Below are 21865 nucleotides of genomic sequence, written 5' to 3'. Positions count from 1 at the left end.
ATAACTAGCAAAACATAGATTAATAATATCAAGAAATACATGAAGTATCTGTACCTGATTTGTCCTGTAGTTCATCTAGTCTCTCCCCTCTCTCAATTACCTTTGTAATATTTTCTTGCATGACATCAATAACTTCATCCACCTGATTCTGAACACTAGTTTAAAAAAAGATTAAAAAATTATTCTTCTGAGAATGTTTATAATTTTTGAAACTTTCATTAGACAAGATAGAGAATAGCAAATTCTCAGAGAATTATTCAACTATAAAATTTAAGTTTAAGGCTTTGTAGCAATGTTCTCCCATTTGTGGGCTTGAGTACACAGATAATTAAAAACATTATATAAAGTAATATTTAACTTAAAGATAGTTTATTTTTAGCCCTGCCTCTGACTAGTAATGTAACCCATAAGCAAATTAAATGTACTGTCAGAACGCTCAGTAACTACAGAATTTAGTCAAACAGCTTGACTGTAAATAATCAGTTGTATTTTCTTTTCAACGGGCTGTGGTGGCAGCACGTAGACATAGTTTATAACCTACTTTTGCTATATATTTCATATATGAACGCTAACAAAGGAGTTTGCATAGGTATGTTAGAAGCTTATGAAAAATATCTAGTTTCCAAAACAGAAATGTAAGGCTACTCCAGGAGACACTGGTGCTCAATGGGTATAATTCTTCACTGCTCATCAGCTTTCTCTTAAGCATAAACAGAGCTTAAGACAACCAGGGAACACCTGGGAATATTTTGAAGTACCCCTTAGGACACAAAAACTTTTTGCTGTCCTTCAAATTAAAAATATTTTTACTCCTTATATTAGGGGATAGAGGCCTGTTTTTACCAAATTTCAGACTGTTCAATGAAGATTTAACCTAAACTTAAAAAGTTAATAATTAATTAGTCCTCAGCTACCTACTCTCACTCAGGAGTTACCTCCAGAATACACAACACAGAAGTGCCTAATTATTTTGAGTGTCCAGTTTTCTTCTGTTGCTCTAACCACAAGACATTATCTTAAATTACTTGATAAGTCACAACAATGAAATATTTAAAAGGAGAAATAAAGTAAACTCATGGTTCTTGTAACTCAAAAAATGTTCAAAGCACAGGACTACTAGCAACTACAGTCACGTGTTGCATAATGATGTTTTGGTCAACAATACATTTACAATGGTGGTCCCATAGATTATAATATCGTATTTTTACTGTTGCTTTTCTATGTTTAGATACACAAATACTTACCACTATGTTACAACTGTCTACAGTATTCAGTATAGTAACATGCTGTACAGGTTTGTAGCCTAGGAGCAATAGGCTATACCATGTAGCCTAGGTGTGTAGCAGGCTATACCATCGAGGTTTGTGTAAGTATGCTCTATGATGTTTGCATGACAACAAAATTGCCTAAGGATGCATTTCTCAGGACATATTCCTGCTGTTAAGTGATGTATGATGGTATACAAACATTAAATATATATTTAAATAAATAAAGATATGCAATTGTGTTTCTAGTAGGGGAAAGAAATGTGTCAGTTATCACCTAGGGGGCTTTTAAAAAATGATCACAATACTGATCTATATTCTGCTCTCTACCCCACACTATTCGCCAAACTAACCCCATAAGTCAGGTTGAGGCATGGTCATGTGTAACTCTGAAAAAGAATTCTATTCTTTCCCTATCATTGAGCTATTTCTTCAAAAAGTTTGCTTTAAAAACAAATGAATTCAACCTGAGCAAGCTAATTTAAAAAAAAAAAAAGGCCCATTTAGACATAGGTGGAGTCAGAATTGCTCTCAGATTCAAGTAGCAATTGCTGTGCTACAAAATATTAATAGTCACCTCCCTCCCATATTAAAGGCATCATGTATACCCACTGATTATCCACATATAGATTTGAGGGTTACTCACAATATCCTAGAGTTCTGTGCTTCCCACACATTATTCCACTAAAGGATGTAAGAATCATGCTCAACCAAGCTGGGACATACAGAATTTTCTTCTGCCCAAAGGGATCTGAAAGTATGCCTGAATTCCTAATATATCCTAATTGCAACTCCTGATCGCCTAAGCTGAAAGCTAAAGATGCTCACCCAATGAAAGAACAATGGCACAAACACCTATGCAACTAATTAATTTATCCAACAAATAATTCATGAACCTACTACATACTGTTTTAGGTCCTGGGAAAACAACAATGAACAAAACAGACAATAATTCCAGCCCTCATGGAACTTATGTTTGAACATACAACGAATGTACTACATTAACCTTAGAGCTATGAAACAACCTGCTCTATCCCAGTAACTACGGTACTTTCTATTTACTTATTTACATGCTTATTTTCAGAATCTCCCCACTAGAAAATAAACTTGCCTATTTTGTTCACTTTTGTAGCCCCAGTATCTACAAAGGTGCTTGGGGCAGAATGGGCATTCCATACATATTTGCTGAATAAGTGAACAATTTGGGTACAAATCCTGTAAAGCACACCCAGCTACTTGAGAAAGAGATATAAAATAGTGAGTGTAGAGCCTTCCATTTAACTATAACACAGAAGTAGAGCTGTTGTACATCAAGAATCAATTTTAAAATCCCCAGGTAATTATTTTTCATTATGTGCAAGTGATGATAATTAACAGCCTAAAGTAAGGGAGTACAGCAAGACAGGAATGGACAAAATGTTCTACAGTTCCTACACATGATGAGATTACAGCTATTATGAATATTATAACTATACTACATATAATTTTAAAATAAAAACAAAAAGCTGAAGAAATAGTTATAGAACCAGAATCTCTATAAGCAAAAGACTCCATGGATATAGGCTGATTAACTGGAACAGAACCCATAAAATTCCAGATTCTTACTATTATAGATTATCATAAACCTACAGGTGTTACCTCAACAACATGGCATACATGTAATAAATCCCTGTTGCTAATGGGAACTCCTCGACATTTTAATTTTTCTACTAAGTGATTAGTAAATTATTGTTGCTTTCTCCTTCACACATTACCATCTGCTGGTGTGACATTCTTAATACAGCTACTGTGTAACCCTTACTCAATAATGGAAAATCTCATGATTGTGTTTCTGTATTCCAAGACTCAGACCAAAACTTTCATAGCAGAAAATGATCTATTTATTTACTTGAATATGAAAGATAATTTTGTTTATAAAACAAGTGATAACATATTTCCCTGTGATCTTTTACATTTTCATAGCAGTTACAATCATCTGATTTCTATTTGCATCTCACATTGGTTTTATCCCATTATACACACTATAAATGCCTTAAAATCAGACTGACTGATTCATCCTTTTATTTCCCAGGTCTTGTGAAATGTGCCTGGTACAAAGCAAACATTCAACAAATATTTTCTATTCTGAGATAAATATCTCATTCATTCAAAAAGTGTTTACTAAGAAGTTATTAATATTATGCTAGTCATCAAGGATTTCAATATGAAGGTTATGAGCCTGATATTTTGAAACATTACAGTACACTGGGGACAAGTGATATCCATGATTATACTATTTCATGTTAAGTGCTATAATGGAAGGAAAATGGTATCAGTCATGTAGCCTAAATGAATTCAGCCTTGACCAGAGATGCCATCAAGACCCTGGCACTGAGTTTTGAGGGGTCAAGAGTGAATTGGGCAGAGTAAAGGAGGTGGTGGATGGTGGGAAAGTTCTAGGCTAAGGAAATATACATAAGAGAAGGGAATATTTTAAGAGCTAAGTGATTCACTGGAAGTGGGTGAAGGGATTGGGGAGAAAAGAGTAGAGGATTCCCAGATTTATAATTTGAACATGTGAGTAAATAGATGATGGCCATTTACTGAAATAGAAAATTATGAACTCAAAGGAAAAGCAAGTTTGTGAAGAAGAGATGGAGGTTTGTATCATGACCAGTTAAAGGAGGCTGAAATGGTAGAAGAGCGAGCATAAAAGAAAACATAACCAGGAAAAGATAAAGACCTACAGAGAGGAAAAGACATTTTCAATACTCTTTTAAATCCTCTTAGAGCCTGACAGCACCTGGATTCCTGAAATGTCTCTATTCTAATTATTAACATGGAAGCTGCATGCTGTCATGTAGAGATCCTGGGTTCTGTATGCAGAAAGACTTGGGTTTGCAATCCAGCTTTATCACTTACTACTTATGTGACTTTATAAGTCACTATGCTAGCCTGTTTTAGATTTATTACCTCTATCTTCCCTGTGAGAATTAAGTGTGATAGTATTTTTCAAACATTTAGCACAGTGTCTAATGCTTACCAGGTGCCAGATAAATGTCACTGCTCTTCCACTAAGAGAAAAATGTATGCTCTGCAACACACACTCACGCCTTATTTTATAAAGAAAATATTTATTTTCATAGTTAACATCCCCATCTTGTGGCCTTTTAAGGTACTGTCAACAAAAGAAGTTTTAAAGTTATGTTGTATTTTTTTGCAACTACATATATATTACTGTTAGATCATGGAACATTCCCTGGGGGCCTTATAAACGTTAAGCTGGTTGGACCAAGGCTAAAGTTTGGAGATTCCCTACTCCTGATACAGAATGTCTACAATTGGCCAGGGTGGTATTTATAATGCCATTTTAAATTTAAATGCAAAGGAAACATTCCAAGGAGAAGCATAAATTTTATGTAGGTATGTGAATATTTAAAATATTTCCCCAAAAAACTTCCCTAAAAAGTGACATTGGATATTTTTGGTGTGATTAATCTGTTAACAACATTGATAATTAGTAACTAGTCAAATTTGAACAAAGTAAAAATGACGCTGATCTATGCAGTCAAGAAATACTCTGTATTGAAATGTCACAAATCAAGTAGTGATAACACATCTTAACTAAAGAAAGTGTCCAGTGCTAGCAATTCTGGGTACTAAACTAATGTTGGGGATTTGTCCTTGGGCAAGGTGTGTGGTAAGTTGTGCTCTGCTATCTTGGGCACACTGATGAGTCTAGGCCTTGTACAGATAAGCACTCATGACGTTGGGCCATCAAGGTTTACTTTATGTATTTGATGACCGACCTTCTTCTAACTAAATCTGCAAGCCTTTGGTTCTAGAGTAAGAACCACTATACTTACTCAACAATCCCTTACTATTCTAAAATTCTGTGATTGCCAAAGTTATTGTGGTAGTTTAATAGACACATATACATATTCATGTGTGCCTGTGTATTTGGCACTTACTAACATAGACATATATTCTTCAATGCCTACTCTGTACAACTGGTAGTGGTTTGGGGGTTCAGCTGGAAAGTCATACTCAAAAGACCCAACAGCCACACGCCATACTAGGCTCACTTTGCGGAAGGATATCAGACAGGAAACAAAGCACACCAGAAGGACAAAATACAGGTATGTCATCAGTGGAGTCCTTTTCTCCAGTGGCAGCTTAGGTATAAGAGAACAAGACTGTGCGTGGATACAGGGATACAGAAGTCACTCTGGCTCAGTGTAGGAGAATGGCTCAGCCACCGCTCATTGGTACCCTTGCAGGCATCAACATATGCCACACAGGCTTGAACCACACCTAATCTGAGTCTTGGCAGAATGCCTTGGAGCCCCCTGCAACACAAGAGTATGAGTGGCTTGTGAGACCTTCAACTCCTTGTCTCCCTTAGGTGACTGTCATAAGACTGTTTCTTATTACCTCTCAGGTTCTGATGAAGTATGAACTTCCTGCAGGCTCTGTCGGCAAACTATAAAAACCACAGTCTAGAAATGGCTCCTTTGCAATAGGGTATCCCACAACTCACATTGCAGCCACTGGCCCCTTTTGTTTTGGTATCATCATTTTGTCATGTGAGACAATGAGCCTGAGAACTGTTTCCTTTTCCTATGTAAGTAATAAATGGTATCTAAGGCCAGTAGCGGTGGCTCACGGCTATAATCCTAGCACTCTGGGAGGCTGAGGCGGGTGGATTATTTGAGCTCAGGAGTTCGAGACCAGCCTGAGCAAGAGCGAGACCGTCTCTACTAAAAATAGAAAGAAATTATATGGACAACTAAAAATATATATAGAAAAAATTAGCTGGGCATGGTGGAACATGCCTGTAGTCCCAGCTACTCGGGAGGCTGAGGCAGGAGGATTGCTTGAGCCCAGGAGTCTGAGACTGCTGTGAGCTAGGCTGATGCCATGGCACTCTAGCCTGAGCAACAGAGTGAGACTGTCTCAAAATAAATAAATAAATAAATAAAAATAAAAGTGGTTCCCAACATCATGTCTGGGGGGAAAAAAGATAAAAGTAGCTCATTGTATCTTTATTAGCCAAATCAGAGACTTGAAGCTGTAGAGATTCTCTCTTCTGTTGGCCTTGAAAAAGTAAGCACCATGAGCTCTACAGTTGCAAGGAAATGAATTCTGTCAACAACCACCTGAGCTTGGTCACGAGCCTCAAGGGAGATTGCACTGCACTCATGGCAACAACTTGATTGTAGGCTTGTGAGACTCTGAGCTGAGGACCCACCTTAACAGTGCCTGAACTCTTGATCCAAGGAAACTGTGAGATGATAAATTTGTGTTGTTTTAAGCTGCTGAATTAATGGTAATTTGTTACACAGCAATAGAAAATTAATATACTTGGTCTGGTACTCTAAGCAATTTGTTGGAACTTTGGTTCTGTATCTCTAAATCCATTAGTTAGGATTAGGCTAAGTATGGACATATTTCTTCACACCAATAGTATCTGACTAAAGCCCAAGCATCTCACCAATAACAAGATACTCCATCCATTACAGTACCCTTCCCACTATGTGCCAGCTGTACCCAGGATTAGCGTAGTGATTATTATCCTTGTTTAGATCCTGGACCTGGGCCATTCAGTTTACCTTCCCTAGTTAGTCTTTATAGCTTCATCAGTTTCTAGGGCCTTCCCTCAAGTGATTCACGGCTTTGTCCATTCCTTCTCCCTTTGTGTCAGTATTCGTATCTTTCTTACATTAGATACATTCACTACAGCAAATTATCAATCATCTATCACCAAATAATATATATAGCAAAGTTCTAAACTAAAAATTAGCCATAAAACTTAGATCAATGTATGGATTAGGGTAAGTAACAGATATGAAAAAATTCTGGAAGTAGATAAAAAAATGTTGTATATCAACACATTAAATTGATTATATAACCACTCCAAAAATGGGAATCAAGTTATAGATTTAAAACCAAAATGGACCTTTAGATTATCCTAAATAAGTAAATTTGACATGAGGTGATCAATTTAAGAAAAGCCAACAATGCTGTATTTCCTTAGCTATAATTCACAGGTAGCTTTGTGAAAATAAAAAGGATTAGGTTTTTATAACTCAGTAGTTATATTTTGTCTACATCAGGGGGTCAACAAATTTTTTCTGTAAAGGACCAAACATATAGCACATATTTAAGATTCTGTCATAAAATCTGTCACAACTTGGTCACAACCACTCAATTCTGCCACTATAGCTCAAAAGCAGCTATAGATAATATGAAAACAAATGGGCATGGCTGTGTTTCCATAAAACTTTATTTACAAAATCAGGCTGTGGCCAATTCCTGGTCCATGTAGAAATATAATGATCATTTAAACAAATTAATATCTCAGGAACTTACTGCTTAATTTTATCATTTCTAGGTCCAAATCTTGGTCCAGATGGTCCCCTTCTGAAAACAAAAATACCAAGTACATATTAGTAATGATAGCACTTAAAAACAAACTAAAACAAAACACACACACACACACACACACACACACAAGCAAGCTAAATCCTAAACATGGATTAGTCATTTATCATAAGGAACCACATTTTACTGGTACTGGTAGAACTCAATATATGTAAATATATCTTTACTTCAATCGTACTTACTGTTGGCCACAATTAACCTAATTCTTCTGAATGTTAACACTTTCAGAGATATTAAGGTTTACATAATCCTTAGTTTGTTCTGATCATTAAACTCTGAAATACCCTAGCAACTAACCTGCCAGTGAGTATGAATACCTTTATGGTCAATCGTAGAAAGACTAAAAGTGCAATTCACTTTGAATTTAGGCTATGATGAAATGCTGATTGACAGAGATAGCTAGAAAAAAAATTCACTCAAAACTAAAAATTTTCAAGTATAATTTTTGATTATTAATCATAAACTTATCAACATAGCATAGGGGAAATGCAAGAAATTAAGAAAATATTAACATTCTCAAATTATTTTCTCTTTATTAGAGTCAAGTATATATCACCTTAACCTATCCATTTTAATATTCTCAAAATGGAAACTTTTGGATATTTTACGTAATTATTATCCTTCTGAAGATAGAGAATAAGGTGTAAACCACAAAACTCAAAAGAAACTAGTTTTTAAATTTCTAGACATACACAAATTTTAAAGGAGGTGAAAAAATACAGCTACTGATAAGAAAAATTTTTGGAGTAAAAAAATCAAACTGTCTACTGAAACTTATTTAACATAATTTATGTATATGAATATATCATTTTGCCTTAACTCCGCTAAGCTTTTTCCTTAAAGTCTTTAAAATCCAACTAAGCTTTCGAATGCTGGAACAGTATTCCATTCAAAAATGATATTAAACGTTGAATTTCATAGAGAAAACTAATATTCTGAACTGGAGGCCATTCCTAAAAACTAGGCAAGAATTCACAAGAACTGGCCAACTGAAAAGCAAGGAAAAGCAGTCATTACATAAGGAAACCACAAAGTGAAATAGAATCTAAAAATTTTAAATTAAAATTATCCCAACTATAGGTTTAAAAAAGGTAGCAGCTATGTTTGTTTCATCTACTAAGTAACTTGAGAGTTTAAAATAGTTATAGAGGAAAACAAAACCAAAAGCCGGTCCTTTGAAGGTTAAAAATTGATAAACTTCTAGCCAGACAAATCAGGCCAAAAAAAGACAGAAGACATAAATTACTAATAGGAATTCTGTGTGTGTATGGGGGTGAGGGGATACATCACTAAAGACAAATGTACCATGGTTATATAAGATTTATTAAAGGGAGCTAAGTGAAGGGTAAACAGGAACTCTCTATACTATCTATGCAACTCTTCTGTAAGTCTAAAATTATTTTAAAATCAAAAGTAAAAAAATACCACAAAGAAAATTCCAAGACTAGATAGGTTCAATAGTGAATTCTACCAAACATTTATTGAAGAAATAATACCAATTCTACACAAACTCTTCCGAAAAACTGAAGATGACGGAACATTTCCCAGCTCATTATTTGGGGCCAGCATTAATCTATGATGAAAACCAAAGGTATAACAAGAAAAAGACATAATTATCAAGCAACCAGTATTTCCTACGAATACAGATGCAAAAATTTGTAACAAATCTTAGCAAATTGATTCCAACAATGTTTTAAAAGGATAATACATGATGATCAAGTAGGGTTTGTCCCAGGAATGCAAGATTGGCTTAAAACTCCAAAACCAATAAACATAATTCACAGACAAAAAAAGAAAAACCATATAATCATCTCAATAGATGAAATAGAAATATGTGACAAAATCCAACATCAATTAATGATAACAACTCTTAGCAAACTAAGAACAGAAAGTTCCTCAAACTGATAAAAACTATCTACAAAAAAACCTACAATAAAAGTTAAACTTAATGGTGAAAGAATGAATGTTTTTTCATAAGGGAGATCAGGAACAAAGGAAGGACATGTTCTCTTAATACTTCCATTCAATATTGTACTGGGAGGTTCTAGCCAAAGCAATAAGGAAAGAGAAAGAAATAAAAGGCATACACACAGAAGGAAGGAAAACTGTCTTTATTTGCAGACAACGTAATTGTCTATATAGAAAATACAATGGAATCTATAAAAACACTACTAAAGGTAACAGGTGAGTTTTAGTAACATTGCAGAATACAAGGTTAACTTATAAAAATCAGTTGTATTTCCATACACTACCAATGAATAAGAAATTTGAAATGCCATTTTTAGTAGCATTAGAAAGTATGAAATACTTAAGGACCAACTTGACAAAAAAATGTACAGTATCTGGACAATGAAAACTACAAAAAAACATTGCTGAGAGGAATTAAGTATCTAAATAATTAAAAAGATGTACTATGTTTATAGACCAGAAAACTCAATATTGTTAAGATGTTAATTCTCCCTGAATTGATCTATATAGATTTAATGCAATTTCAACCAAAATTCTACCAGGCTTTTTTGTAGAAACTGACAAGATGATTCTAAAATTTATATGAAAATGCTTAGAACCTCCAATGGCCAAAAGAACTTGGAAAAGGGAGTGCAAAGTTGGAGTACATATACTATACCTTGTGACTTAATGTAACATTATAGTAATCAAGATGGTGTGGTACTGATATAACATCGACACACAGAGTCCAGAAATAGAGCCACACATACACGGTCAATAAATTTTTTATTATGGTAAATCTATATAACATAAAATTTACTATTCTAACCATTTTTAAGTGTACAGTTCTATGGCATTAAATACATTCACATAGTGCTGCAACCATCACCATCACCCATCTCTAGAACTTTTTCATCCTGCAAAACTGAAACTCTGTACCATTAAACACTACTTCTTCATTGCCCCTTCTCACAGCCCCTGGCAACCATCATTCTATTTTGTGTCTCTATGAATTTGACTACTCTAGGTACTTCATGTAAGTACCTATATTTTTCCTTTCATGACTGGCTTCTTTCACTTAGCACACTATGTCTTCAAGGTTCATCCATGTTGTACCATGTCAGAATTTCCTTCCTTTTTAAGGCTGAAAAATATTCTATTTCTATATATTCCCCATATTGTTTATCCATTCATCTGTTGATAGACACTTGGGTTGTTTCCACCTTTTGGCTATTGTGAATACTGCTACTATGAATATAGGTGTCACTTAGTTTTTTAAAGTTATTTCAAGAACTTTAGGGAGCACTGACCCCATTCCTTTGGAGTCTTTGTTACCCAAATGGGGGGGGGAAAGGAACTTTATTTGGTTTGTCTCCCTTTCAATACACAGAGGCACAGGGTGTGGAAGCTGCATTTTAAACAAGTGTACTAATTTGGTTGTCAGGCCTTTTGGAAGACATACAGAATTATTTGGGACCTCTAGTGATACAATGTTAGCCTGAAGAATCAAGTGTTTCTCAAAAGGGTGTCTAACTTACATTCAGGTAATCACTTATTTATCCAAAGCATCTGGCTTTCTTTTCAATACTGAGTTCATTTTAAACAGGTAGCTACTGCTCTAGTCGAAGGCTTCTCACCACAGTGGCTCTGTAAGGAATTAGCTTTGTAACTCTATAGAAATCTTATCACCTGTAGAAAATTATCTCCCCACGTTATATGACATTCCTGCCAAAAATGTTACCATTTCCTGTTACTGGATTTTCTTTCTATCCTGTAAACTCTTTTTTTATGACTTTAATTAATTAATTAATTAATTTTTAATTATTTGTAGAGATGTAGTCTCACTATGTTGCTCAGGCTGATCTCGAGCTCCTAACCTCAAGTGATCCTCCTGCCTCAGCCTCCCAAAGTGCTGAGATTACAGGGATGAGCCACCACGCCTGACCCCTGTAAACTCTTTTTGTTCACTGCATCACGGATTTAAATTAAGTTTTATAAAATGTTTGCATTTGGGAAAAAAAAAACAGTCTCTACAAAAAAATCTCACAACATTTTAACAAAGTAAGAGGTTACTGTTTCCTCTCAGGCATATTCCTCTACATCAATCCCTAGTGAAAACTCCCACAACAGTTTTGTTATTCCTGACTTTACAAATATAAACCAAGACCTGTATGAGAGCCCTTTCTAATCATAACTGTAAAGGATTGATCAGGTCAATTAATTTTTGACAAGATACCAAGGTAAATCACAATGGGGAAAAGATAAGCTTTTCATCAAATGCTGATGGAACAACTGGATGGCTATATATAAAAAAAAAAATACAGGCTGGGCGCGGTGGCTCACGCCTGTAATCCTAGCACTCTGGGAGGCCGAGGCGGGTGGATTGCTCGAGGTCAGGAGTTCGAGACCAGCCTGAGCAAGAGTGAGACCCCGTCTCTACTAAAAATAGAAACAAATTATCTGGCCAACTAAAAATATACATACAAAAAAAAAAAAAAATTAGCCGGGCATGGTGGCGCATGTCTGTAGTCCCAGCTACTCGGGAGGCTGAGGCAGTAGGATCGCTTAAGCCCAGGAGTTTGAGGTTGCTGTGAGCTAGGCTGACGCCACAGCACTCACTCTAGCCGGGGCAACAGAGTGAGACTGTGTGTCAACAAAAAAAAAAAAAAAAAAATCCTTCATCCTTACTTCAACCATATACAAAAATTAATTTAAAATTGGTTACAGGCCTAAATGTAAAAGCCAAAACTAGAAAACTCTTAGAAGAAAACATGGCTGAAAATCTTAGTGACCTTGGCTTTGGGAAAGATTTCTTAAATGTGTTACTGAAAACTCCAAAAACAATAGAAGAAAAAAATTCAGTAATTTCATCAAAATCAAAAATTTTTTTTTTTTTTTTTTTTTGAGACAGAGTCTCACTTTGTTGCCTGGGCTAGAGTGCTGTGGCATCAGCCTAGCTCACAGCAACCTCAAACTCCTGGGCTTAAGCGATCCTACTGCCTCAGCTTCCTGAGTGGGCTGGGACTACAGGCATGCGCCACCATGCCCGGCTAATTTTTTCTCTATATATTTTTAGTTGGCCAGATAATTTCTTTCTATTTTTAGTAGAGACAGGGTCTCCCTCTTGCTCAGGCTGGTCTCGAACTTCTGACCTCGAGCTGATCCACCCGCCTCGGCCTCCCAGAGTGCTAGGAGTACAGGCGTGAGCCACCGCGCCTGGCCCAAAATCAGAATTTTAATCTTCAAAAGATACTGTCATAACAATGAAAAAATTAAGTTACATATTTGGAGTAAATATTTGCAAAACATTTATCTGACAAAGAACTTACATCTTGAATATATAAAGAACTCTTACAACTTAATAAAAGAAATTTTTTTTTTTTTTTTTTTTTTTTGAGGCAGAGTCCCGCTTTGTCACCCTGGCTAAAGTGCGGTGGCATCAGCCTAGCTCACAGCAACCTCCAACTCCTGGGCTCAAGCAATCCTTCTGCCTCAGCCTCCCAAGCAGCTGGGACTACAGGCATGCGCCACCATGCCCAGCTAATTTTTTCTGTATATTTTTAGTTGTCCAGCTAATTTCTTTCTATTTTTTAGTAGAGATGGGGTCTCGCTCTTGCTCAGGCTGGTTTTGAACTCCTGAGCTCAAACAATCCTCCCGCCTTGGCTTCCCAGAGTGCTAGTGCTAGGATTACAGGTGTGAGCCACTGCACCCGGCCTTAATAAAACAAATTTTAAAACGAATAAAACATTTAACACATACTTCACCAAAGAAGGTATGAGGATGGCAAATAAGCACACTAAAAGATGTTCAACATCATTTGTCATTAGGGAAATGCATATTAAAACGACAGTGAGATGCTATTATACACCCTCTAGAATGGCTAAAATGAAAAAGACTGACCCTATGTCATGTTGGTGAGGATACGGAGTAACTGGAAGTTTCACATAACACTAGTGAGAATATAAAATGGTACAACCACTTTGGAAAACAGTTGTAAACTGACACCAACCATTCCATTGCTAGGTATTTACCCAAGAAAAATAAAAGCATATGCCCACACAAAAACCTGAACACAAACATTTATAGCAGCCTTATTTGTAAAAGTCAGAAACCATAAACAACTCAAATATCCACACACAAGTGAATGCATAAATGAAATGCAACATATTCATACAATGGAATACTACTTAGAAATTTTAAAAACCCAACTACTGACACATGGATGAACCCCAAAATAATCATGTCATGTCAAAAAGTCAGTAAAAAGCCAGTCAAAAAAGCCAGCATGATCTCAGTTATATGAAATCTTAGAAAATACAAACTACAGTGATGGAAAGCAGATGACTGATTGCCTAGGGACAGGGAGAGTGACGGATTACCAAGGATTATGAGGTAACTTGTGGGGTGATAGCTATGTTCATTATTTGATTTTGGTGATGATTTCACAGGTGTATAACAGTAGTACAGTAGTGCTTGCTCATCCACAGTTTTGGTGTCCGAGATTTCACTTACTCATGGTCATATAACCAAAAATATTAAATGGAAAATTCCAGAAATAAACAACTCAAAAGTTTTAAATTGTACACCATTCTGAGTGGCATGATGAAATCTTGCATTGTCCCACTCTGTCCTGCCCGGCATGTGAATCATCCCTTTGTCTAGTGTATCCATGCTGGATGCACTACCTGTCCCTTAGTCATCAACATCATCTGCTTCTGACATGCAGCCATCAACACTGTCACAGCTCCACGATCCAAGATCACTGGAAGCAGATGATCCTCCTTCAGACATCGTCAAAAGGTTAATAGTACCTAACCTTACATCAATGCCTACATCATTCACCTCATTTTAAATCTCATTATGTAGTCATTCTATCATCTCACATCATCACAAGAATAATGAGTACAACATAGTAAGATATTTTGAGAGAGAGAGACCATATTCATATTAACTTTTATTGTAGTATATTATTATACTTGTTCTCTTTTATTACTAGTTAATGTCATTAATCTCTTACTGTGCCTAATTTACAAATTCAACTTTATTGCAGGCATGTATATATAGAAAAAAACATAACGTATATAGGGTTTGCCACTATCCATGGTTTCAGACATCCACTGAGGGTCTTGGAACATACACCACGTGGATAAGAGGGGACTACTGTACATTATGTCGAAACTTATATTGTACACTTTAAATATATGCATTTTATTGTATGTCAATTATACCCCAATAAAGCTGTAAAAAACTTACAGAAAAAAGTCCTCTTCTTCATCTGAATCATCTTCCAAAAGATTTCTCTGTCAAAAAAAAAAAAAAGAAAAAGACTTGAGTTTTTCAGATTCTGAGGGCTTAAAAATGTCAGGTACGAGTAATGAAGTAAGTTTTATACTGGTGAAATTTCTTAACTCCAAGCTTCCATATAGAGGGAAGAGTGATTACATATCCATCACTGGAAGCTAAAAAATGTGGGACATTTGCAGTCTTTCCAAAGAAATGCTCATAATTCTAGAATCCTCTAAATGCCTAAAAGGTAGAAAAAAGCTCACTGAAGCTGGTGTGGGAGTGAGGAACTACAGGCAATCAGCAAGTCTCCTCTCCCTTCTCCTGCCTTCCAGTGTCTCTCCATTGACAGAACTTAAAAGGGAGCCAGGTGGCAAAGAAATGTAGTTTGTGGAGTCCCACTACAGCAGCAAAGAGAAGAGTATAGAGTATAGAAGGGTAGTTTGGAGGTGAGAGACAAGGGCTGAATAATTGGCATCGCCCACTCAATCCACAAACAGACCTCTACGTAACTTTGAGCTTTCAAACAAAAGCAAATTTATATTTTTATCTTATAAAATACAACAATTTGGCCAGGTGCAGTGGCTCACACCTGTAATCCTAGCACTTTGGGAGGATCACTTGAGCCTAGGAGTTCAAGACCAGCCTGGGCAATAGTGAGATTTCCATCTCCACAAAAAAATTTAAAAAGTAGCTGAGTGTGGTGGTGCACGCCTATAGTCCCAGCTACTTGGGATGCTGAGGCAGGAGGGTCACTTGAGCCCTTGGGCCCACAAGTTGGAGGCTGCAGTGAGCTATGATGATGCCATTGCCCTCTAGCCCTGGCAACAGAATAAGAGTGTGCCTCAAAAAAACAAAAAAACAAAACAAAAAACAACAATCTTCCTTAAAATGAGGGTGGTCTCACCCTCTCCACAAAGGGGGAAGATATAAAGTTCCAAAAGGAGGTTAACAAAGAGCATAACCCAGACTTTTCAGACACATAAGAACTCAAACAGAATACAGGCTGAGTATCCCTTTTTCAAAGTGTTTGGGACCAAAAGTATTTCAAATTTTGGATTTTTTCAGATTTTGGAATATTTGCATATACATAATGAGACATCTTGGGGATGGGTCCCAAGTCTAAATACAAAATTCATTATGTTTCATATATACCTTATATTTTATACATACCTTATACACATAGCCTGAAGGTAATTTTATACAGTATTTTTAATAACTTTGTGCACAAAACAAAGTTTTGACTGCAACCCATCACATGAAGTCAGGTGTGGAATTTTTCACTTGTGCCATCATGTTGGTGCTCAAAATGTTTCAAATTTTGGAGAATTTCAGATTTCAGATTTTGAGATTAAGATGGTCAACGTGCACTACTTGTTGCAGGCAGAATAATGGATCCCCCAAAATGTCCATGTCCTAATCACCAAAACCTCTGCATGTGTTACTGTGCATGGTAAGAGGGACTTCGCAGATGTGATTAAGGATCTTGAGAGGAGAATATCACTATGAATTACTCACGTGGGCCCAATGTTATAAGAACAAGGGAGGCAGGAGTGTCAGAAAGAAAGAGGGGGGGGGGAGGGGAGACTTGAAGATGTTACACTGATGGTTTTGAAGACAGAGGAAGAAGCATGAGCCAAAAAAGGCAGGCAGCGTCTAGGAGCAAAGAAAGGAAAGGAAACAGTTTTTCCACTAGAGCCTCCATAAGGAAGGCTGCTGGGACCTTGATTTTAGTCTCATAAGACTCATTTTGGACTTCTGGTCACCCAGAACTGTAAGATAATAAATTTATGTTATATTAAGTTTGTGAAACTAATACACCATCCATGGATCTTTTCTGAGAAAATTACTCAAGGAATTACAAGAGCTAAAAAGAAAATTAGATCATAACAAAGATCTTAAGACAGAGATGGATACAATCAATGACCCAAATAAAATGTGTAGTCAAATCTACATGGTTGCTGATAATGTGATTGCAAACTATAAGTTAAAACTACTGAAAAAGAAAAGACATAAAATGTGGAGAAGCTTAAAAAGAGTCTAAAACTTTTCTAACAAAGCCCAGAAGTTGGAAGTGGGAGAGTGCAGCGAGGAAGTGAAAGTGTACCAACTTGCTCATTTTGATAAGGAGGAAGAGGAAATAGGGGTATTATGAAAAAGTAAAACAATGGAAGGAGCATAATATTTGGTGTGTTAATAGAGAACACAGATTTAACAATACTATTAAAATATAAAGTTAACAACAAAAGAGAGAGGGAAACGAGGGAGAAAAGGAGTAAAATTTCTAAACTGCCTAGTGGTTTGGGGGCAAAAAAGGAGATGAGGAAAAATTATCTAGCAAAAGGTGTAAGAGAAAAGAAGGAAAATATAAGAAATACATAATGAATACCATTATATCTATGTATAATTAATATATAGCATATAATAAAGAGTAAAAATGAAAGAAGAATGTATTCAATAGTCATTTAACAACTATTTTTGAGCATCTTTTATGTGCTTCTGTGAGTACTGTTCTAACTTCCAGCTTTGAACAAAACAGACAAGGTTGGTGCCCTCAGAAAATGCAATTGCGATAAATGCTATGTAGAGAATTAAAACAGTGATGGAACAGAAAGTGATGGTGTGACTGCATGAGATTAGGTTGTCATGGAAAATCGCTCTAAAGAGGTGAAATCAATAACAAAGAGCCAGCCAAAGATCAGGGTGAAGAGCATTCGTTGCCAGCAGAGGGCCCAGCTAGCACAGAAAAAGTCCAAATACATTAGTTAATCACAGTAAATGTGAAAGGTTTGAAAGCCTCTATTTAAAATAAAAAACTATATGTGGTTAGGGTTCAAAAAATTCCAGCCAATATCTTTTTCTAAGAAAGTCACCTAAAACAAATGTCAATGGATGGAAAAAAGGGGTAGAAAAGATACATCAGCAAACTAACAAAAAGAATGTTATAGTTAGCAACATAAAGAATAATTTTAAGACAAAGCATTAAACAATAAGAGGACTTTACAATGATAAGATGCACAATCCACCAAAAAATTTAACAATGAATGTTTATATACTTAATAATATAGCTTAAAAAATATAACACAAAAATGCTCAAATTCCAAGAAGAAATGAATACATTCAAAATCATAGGGAGGATTTAACATACTCTTCACAGAGAGAGAAACCAAAGACAAAAAATATATAGAACTTTGAAAATAAACAGTAATTTTATTTTTTATTTTTAAATATCTAAGATATGGAGAAGCCACAAAGGAAATTTAATAAATTCCAAAAAATAGAAATTACATAAGCTACATTCTCTGGCCATATGCAATGGAAATTAAAACAAATAACAAAAGAAAATTTTAAAATACTTCTAATTAACTCTTATGTTAAAATGTAGGCGGAAGTTGAATAGACTATTTAGAAATGAAAGACACTGGGAACATTACAGATCAGTATCTGTAGGGTATGGTCACAGTAGTACTTAAAGGAAAATGTGACCTTAGATGATGCATTTATTTATTAAATCACAAAGATTGAAAATATATAAAATAAGTATTTAACTCTTTAGATAGGTAAGTTAATACTAAACAAAACACAACCCCAGAAGTCTGAAAGAAAAAGTTTAATTGGTTTGATTACATAAAAATGTAAAACTTTTCTATGACTACATTCAGCCCATCTGGTAAATTTGTCCAGATTGAATATGCTTTGGCTGCTGTAGCTGGAAGAGGCCCTTTAGTGGGAATTAAAGCTGCAAATGGTGTGGTATCAGTAACTAAGAAGAAACAGAAATCCTTTCTGTTAAGATGAGTGAAGTGTACACAAAGTAGAACCAATTACCAAGCATATAGGTTTGGTGTACAGTGGCATGGGCCCAGATTACAGAGGGCTTGTGCACAGAGCTCAAAAACTAGCTCAGCAATATTATCTTGTTTACCAAGAACCCATTCCACAGCTCAGCTGATACAGAGTAGCTTCTGGGATGCAAGAATACACCTAGTCAGGTGGAGTCTGTCAATTTGGAGTTTCTTTACTTATTTGTGTGGTTGGAATGAGGGTCAAACATATTTATTTCAGTCAGATCCATCTGAGCCTACTTTGCCTGGAAAACCACAGCAACAGGAAAGAACTATGGGAACGGGAAAACTTTTCTAGAAAAAAGACATAATGAAGATCTGGAACTTAAAGATGCCATTCATATAGCCATCTTAACTCTTGAGGAGAGCTCTGAAGGGCAAATGACAGAGGGTAACAAAGAAGTTGGAATCTGCAATGAAGCTGGATTTGGAAGGCTTATTCCAACTGAAGTTAAGGATTACTTAGCAATAAAGTTACCAAACAATCCGGAATTTCAGATAATCTGCCAACTTAAAGATGTTTAAAGTACATTTGTTTTGCAAACTTTTTGCACATTTATTTCTGCATGGTTTAAATTGACTGATGTTTTTAAAATGACACTTATAAATCATAAAAAACTGTTAACCCCCATCCCCCAAAATTTAAAACTTGAAGAACATAAAACATTGATGGGGCTCAGATAACAGCACCCCAAAATGAAGATCTTAGAAGCAAAAATTTTTCTCTGACCTCCTGTCCTCCTGTCCCTCATTTCCATTCTTCCCTGAAGCTATCCACAGAAACTAGATTCCTTATTCCCCAAGGCGGGTCATAAAAGCCAGAATCCCTTTTCCCCAAAGCCAGCCATAAAACCTAAAATTATTCTGTGTAAAAACTGGCTATAAGGAAGCTATCTGATCTACCTTGTTTGACTGTAGGTCATAAGACTCCCATTCCAGTGAGGGTCCTGCCCCACACCCAGAAGAAGGAATTCATGCCCAGAAAGACCAAAAATCATCTATATAGAAAGGCCTTGCTGGGTTTCCCCACTCAGTCTATTAACACTAAATCATACCCTTTTATCCAATCATATTTCTACAGGGTTGTCCATACTTTGTTGAACCTAAGCATAAATATGGAAAATTTCCCCTATATCTTTGGATCTTCATTCTGAAGGCTCCTATATGTGCATATTAAATAAATTTGTATGTCTTTTCTCTTATTAATCAATCTGTCTCATGTCAATGATTTTTTGGTGAACTTCTGGGGGGCCAGGGGCTTTGGTCCCTACAACATCAAAAACAAGTTTAAAAGGTAAGCAACAGATTGGGGAAAAAATCTGCAACATACTTTCAGACAAAGGATCTCATATCTATATTATACAAAGAGCTTTGACAAACCAGTAAGAAAAAGAGACATTATAGAAAAACAGTCAAAGGATAAGAATAGATAATTCCCAATAGGAGAAACAGCCAACGACCACATGAAAAGATGTTCAAAATCAATAGCATTCAGGGAAATGTATTAATTCATCCTTCAATAAATATTTCTTGAGTGATATTCCAGCTGATAAGTAACAGACAATCATTAATGATGTAGTTTATTTGGTTTAGAGGATGATGATATTAAAGATAAGGAGTGTCTATTATAGTTGTACACTGAGAAGCACATATGAAAACCAATGCATTTTTGCATGTTCACTGAACAAACATGAGGGCTAGGGATACAATGTCAAAAGAATATAATCGGACATAATGAGATAGATGTGTTGGTAAGAATGCGGGGAAACTGGAACCCGCGTGCATTGCTGGTGGGAATGTAAATACTGTGCAGCTACTTTGGAAAATGGTTTGGCAGTTCTTCAAAAGGTTGAACATAAAGTTACTACAATACTCAGCAATTCTAATTCTAGGAATATACCCAAGAGAAATGAAAACATATTCAAACAAAAACTTGTACGCTAATGTTCACCACAGCAGCATTCATAATAGCCAAAAAGTAGAAAAAAATCCCAAATGTCTATCAACTGATGAATGGATAAACAAAATGTGATATATTAATACAATGGAATATTATTCAGCAACATGAAGGAATGAAGTACTGATACATACTGCAACATTGATGAATTCTGAAAACATGCTAAATCAAAGATAGTCACAAAAGGCTACATATTATATGATTCCATTTATATAAAATGTCTAGAATACACAAATCTATAAACAGCTGCCTAGGGCTGAGGGATGAGGAAAATGGGGAATAACTGCTAAGGGTACAGGATTTCTCTTTGGGATGATGAAAATGTCCTAAAATTCATAGTGATTATGGTTGTATAACTGTGTAAATATATAAAACCCACTGAATTATGCACTTCAAATGGGTGAATTGTATGGTGTATGACTTATATACTTCAATAAAGTTGTAACCATAAAAGTATAATAGGAAAGAGGAACAAAACCTTAAAAAGTTTTAAAAAGTAATTTATACATTATTAGAACTAGTTATCTAACTTCGTAAGATGATAAACATCAAAAAGGAGGTCTCTAAACAGTCAATTTTGTTCAGTTCTTGTGTTTAACATACTATTTTTACAATAAATTGTGGTAGTAATCAACCAACAATTTAAAGAGAAAGTAACACAGTTACAGTTTCATTAGTGGAACTTATTTAGACTGTCCACTTTATATTTTTAAGTACATACATAAAACTCATTTTAAAAGTTTAACAGCAATTAGTCTATTGGTGGATTCTATTCCTCATCAGGGGAAAAAAAACTGTAGAAAGAGAATAAGGGAAGGACAGATGTTTCCTGTATTGTACTAAAAGTTACTTCTAAATCATAAGATGTTGGATAGAGTAAATAACATGAAATTCTGAGGTTGTGTAAAACGGGAGCATGTAAAACAAAATCAAGTAGAATAAAAGCTCTGAAAGGGAAGACCGCGCCCTCCAACTTTTAGCACAGCACCTAGCACATAGTAGGTATTCAATAAATATCTGCTGAATGAATCAGCAAATAAAAGAAGAGAGTAAGGGAGGGCTTCGGGTTGCAGGATAAAAAGAGCAAGAACACTAATTCCTCCCCTCAATAAGTAGGCATTGAGTAGTTATTCTAAAAGTAACC

General features: G+C 35.6%; 1 protein-coding gene and 1 pseudogene across 3 annotated transcripts in view; one reads left to right on the top strand and one right to left on the bottom strand.

The window, feature by feature from the left end:
- VAMP4 (vesicle associated membrane protein 4) overlaps window positions 1-21865 on the bottom strand; it is a 34110-nt gene that overhangs the window by 7255 nt on the left and 4990 nt on the right. For all 3 annotated transcript variants that reach the window (XM_045547366.1, XM_045547368.1, XM_045547367.1), the window contains 3 exons: window positions 14890-14936; window positions 7617-7667; window positions 55-155 (listed from right to left, as the gene is read on the bottom strand). In XM_045547366.1, the coding sequence (XP_045403322.1) occupies window positions 55-155; window positions 7617-7667; window positions 14890-14936 (199 nt within the window). The remainder of the gene's footprint in view (window positions 1-54; window positions 156-7616; window positions 7668-14889; window positions 14937-21865) is intronic.
- On the top strand, window positions 18565-19289 carry LOC123634144 (annotated as a pseudogene).

Source organism: Lemur catta, chromosome 3 (genome assembly GCF_020740605.2).
Source record: "Lemur catta isolate mLemCat1 chromosome 3, mLemCat1.pri, whole genome shotgun sequence".
Lineage (NCBI taxonomy): Eukaryota > Metazoa > Chordata > Mammalia > Primates > Lemuridae > Lemur > Lemur catta.
The sequence above is the reverse complement of the archived record's forward strand: the minus strand, read 5'-3'. Positions and strand labels throughout refer to the sequence as shown.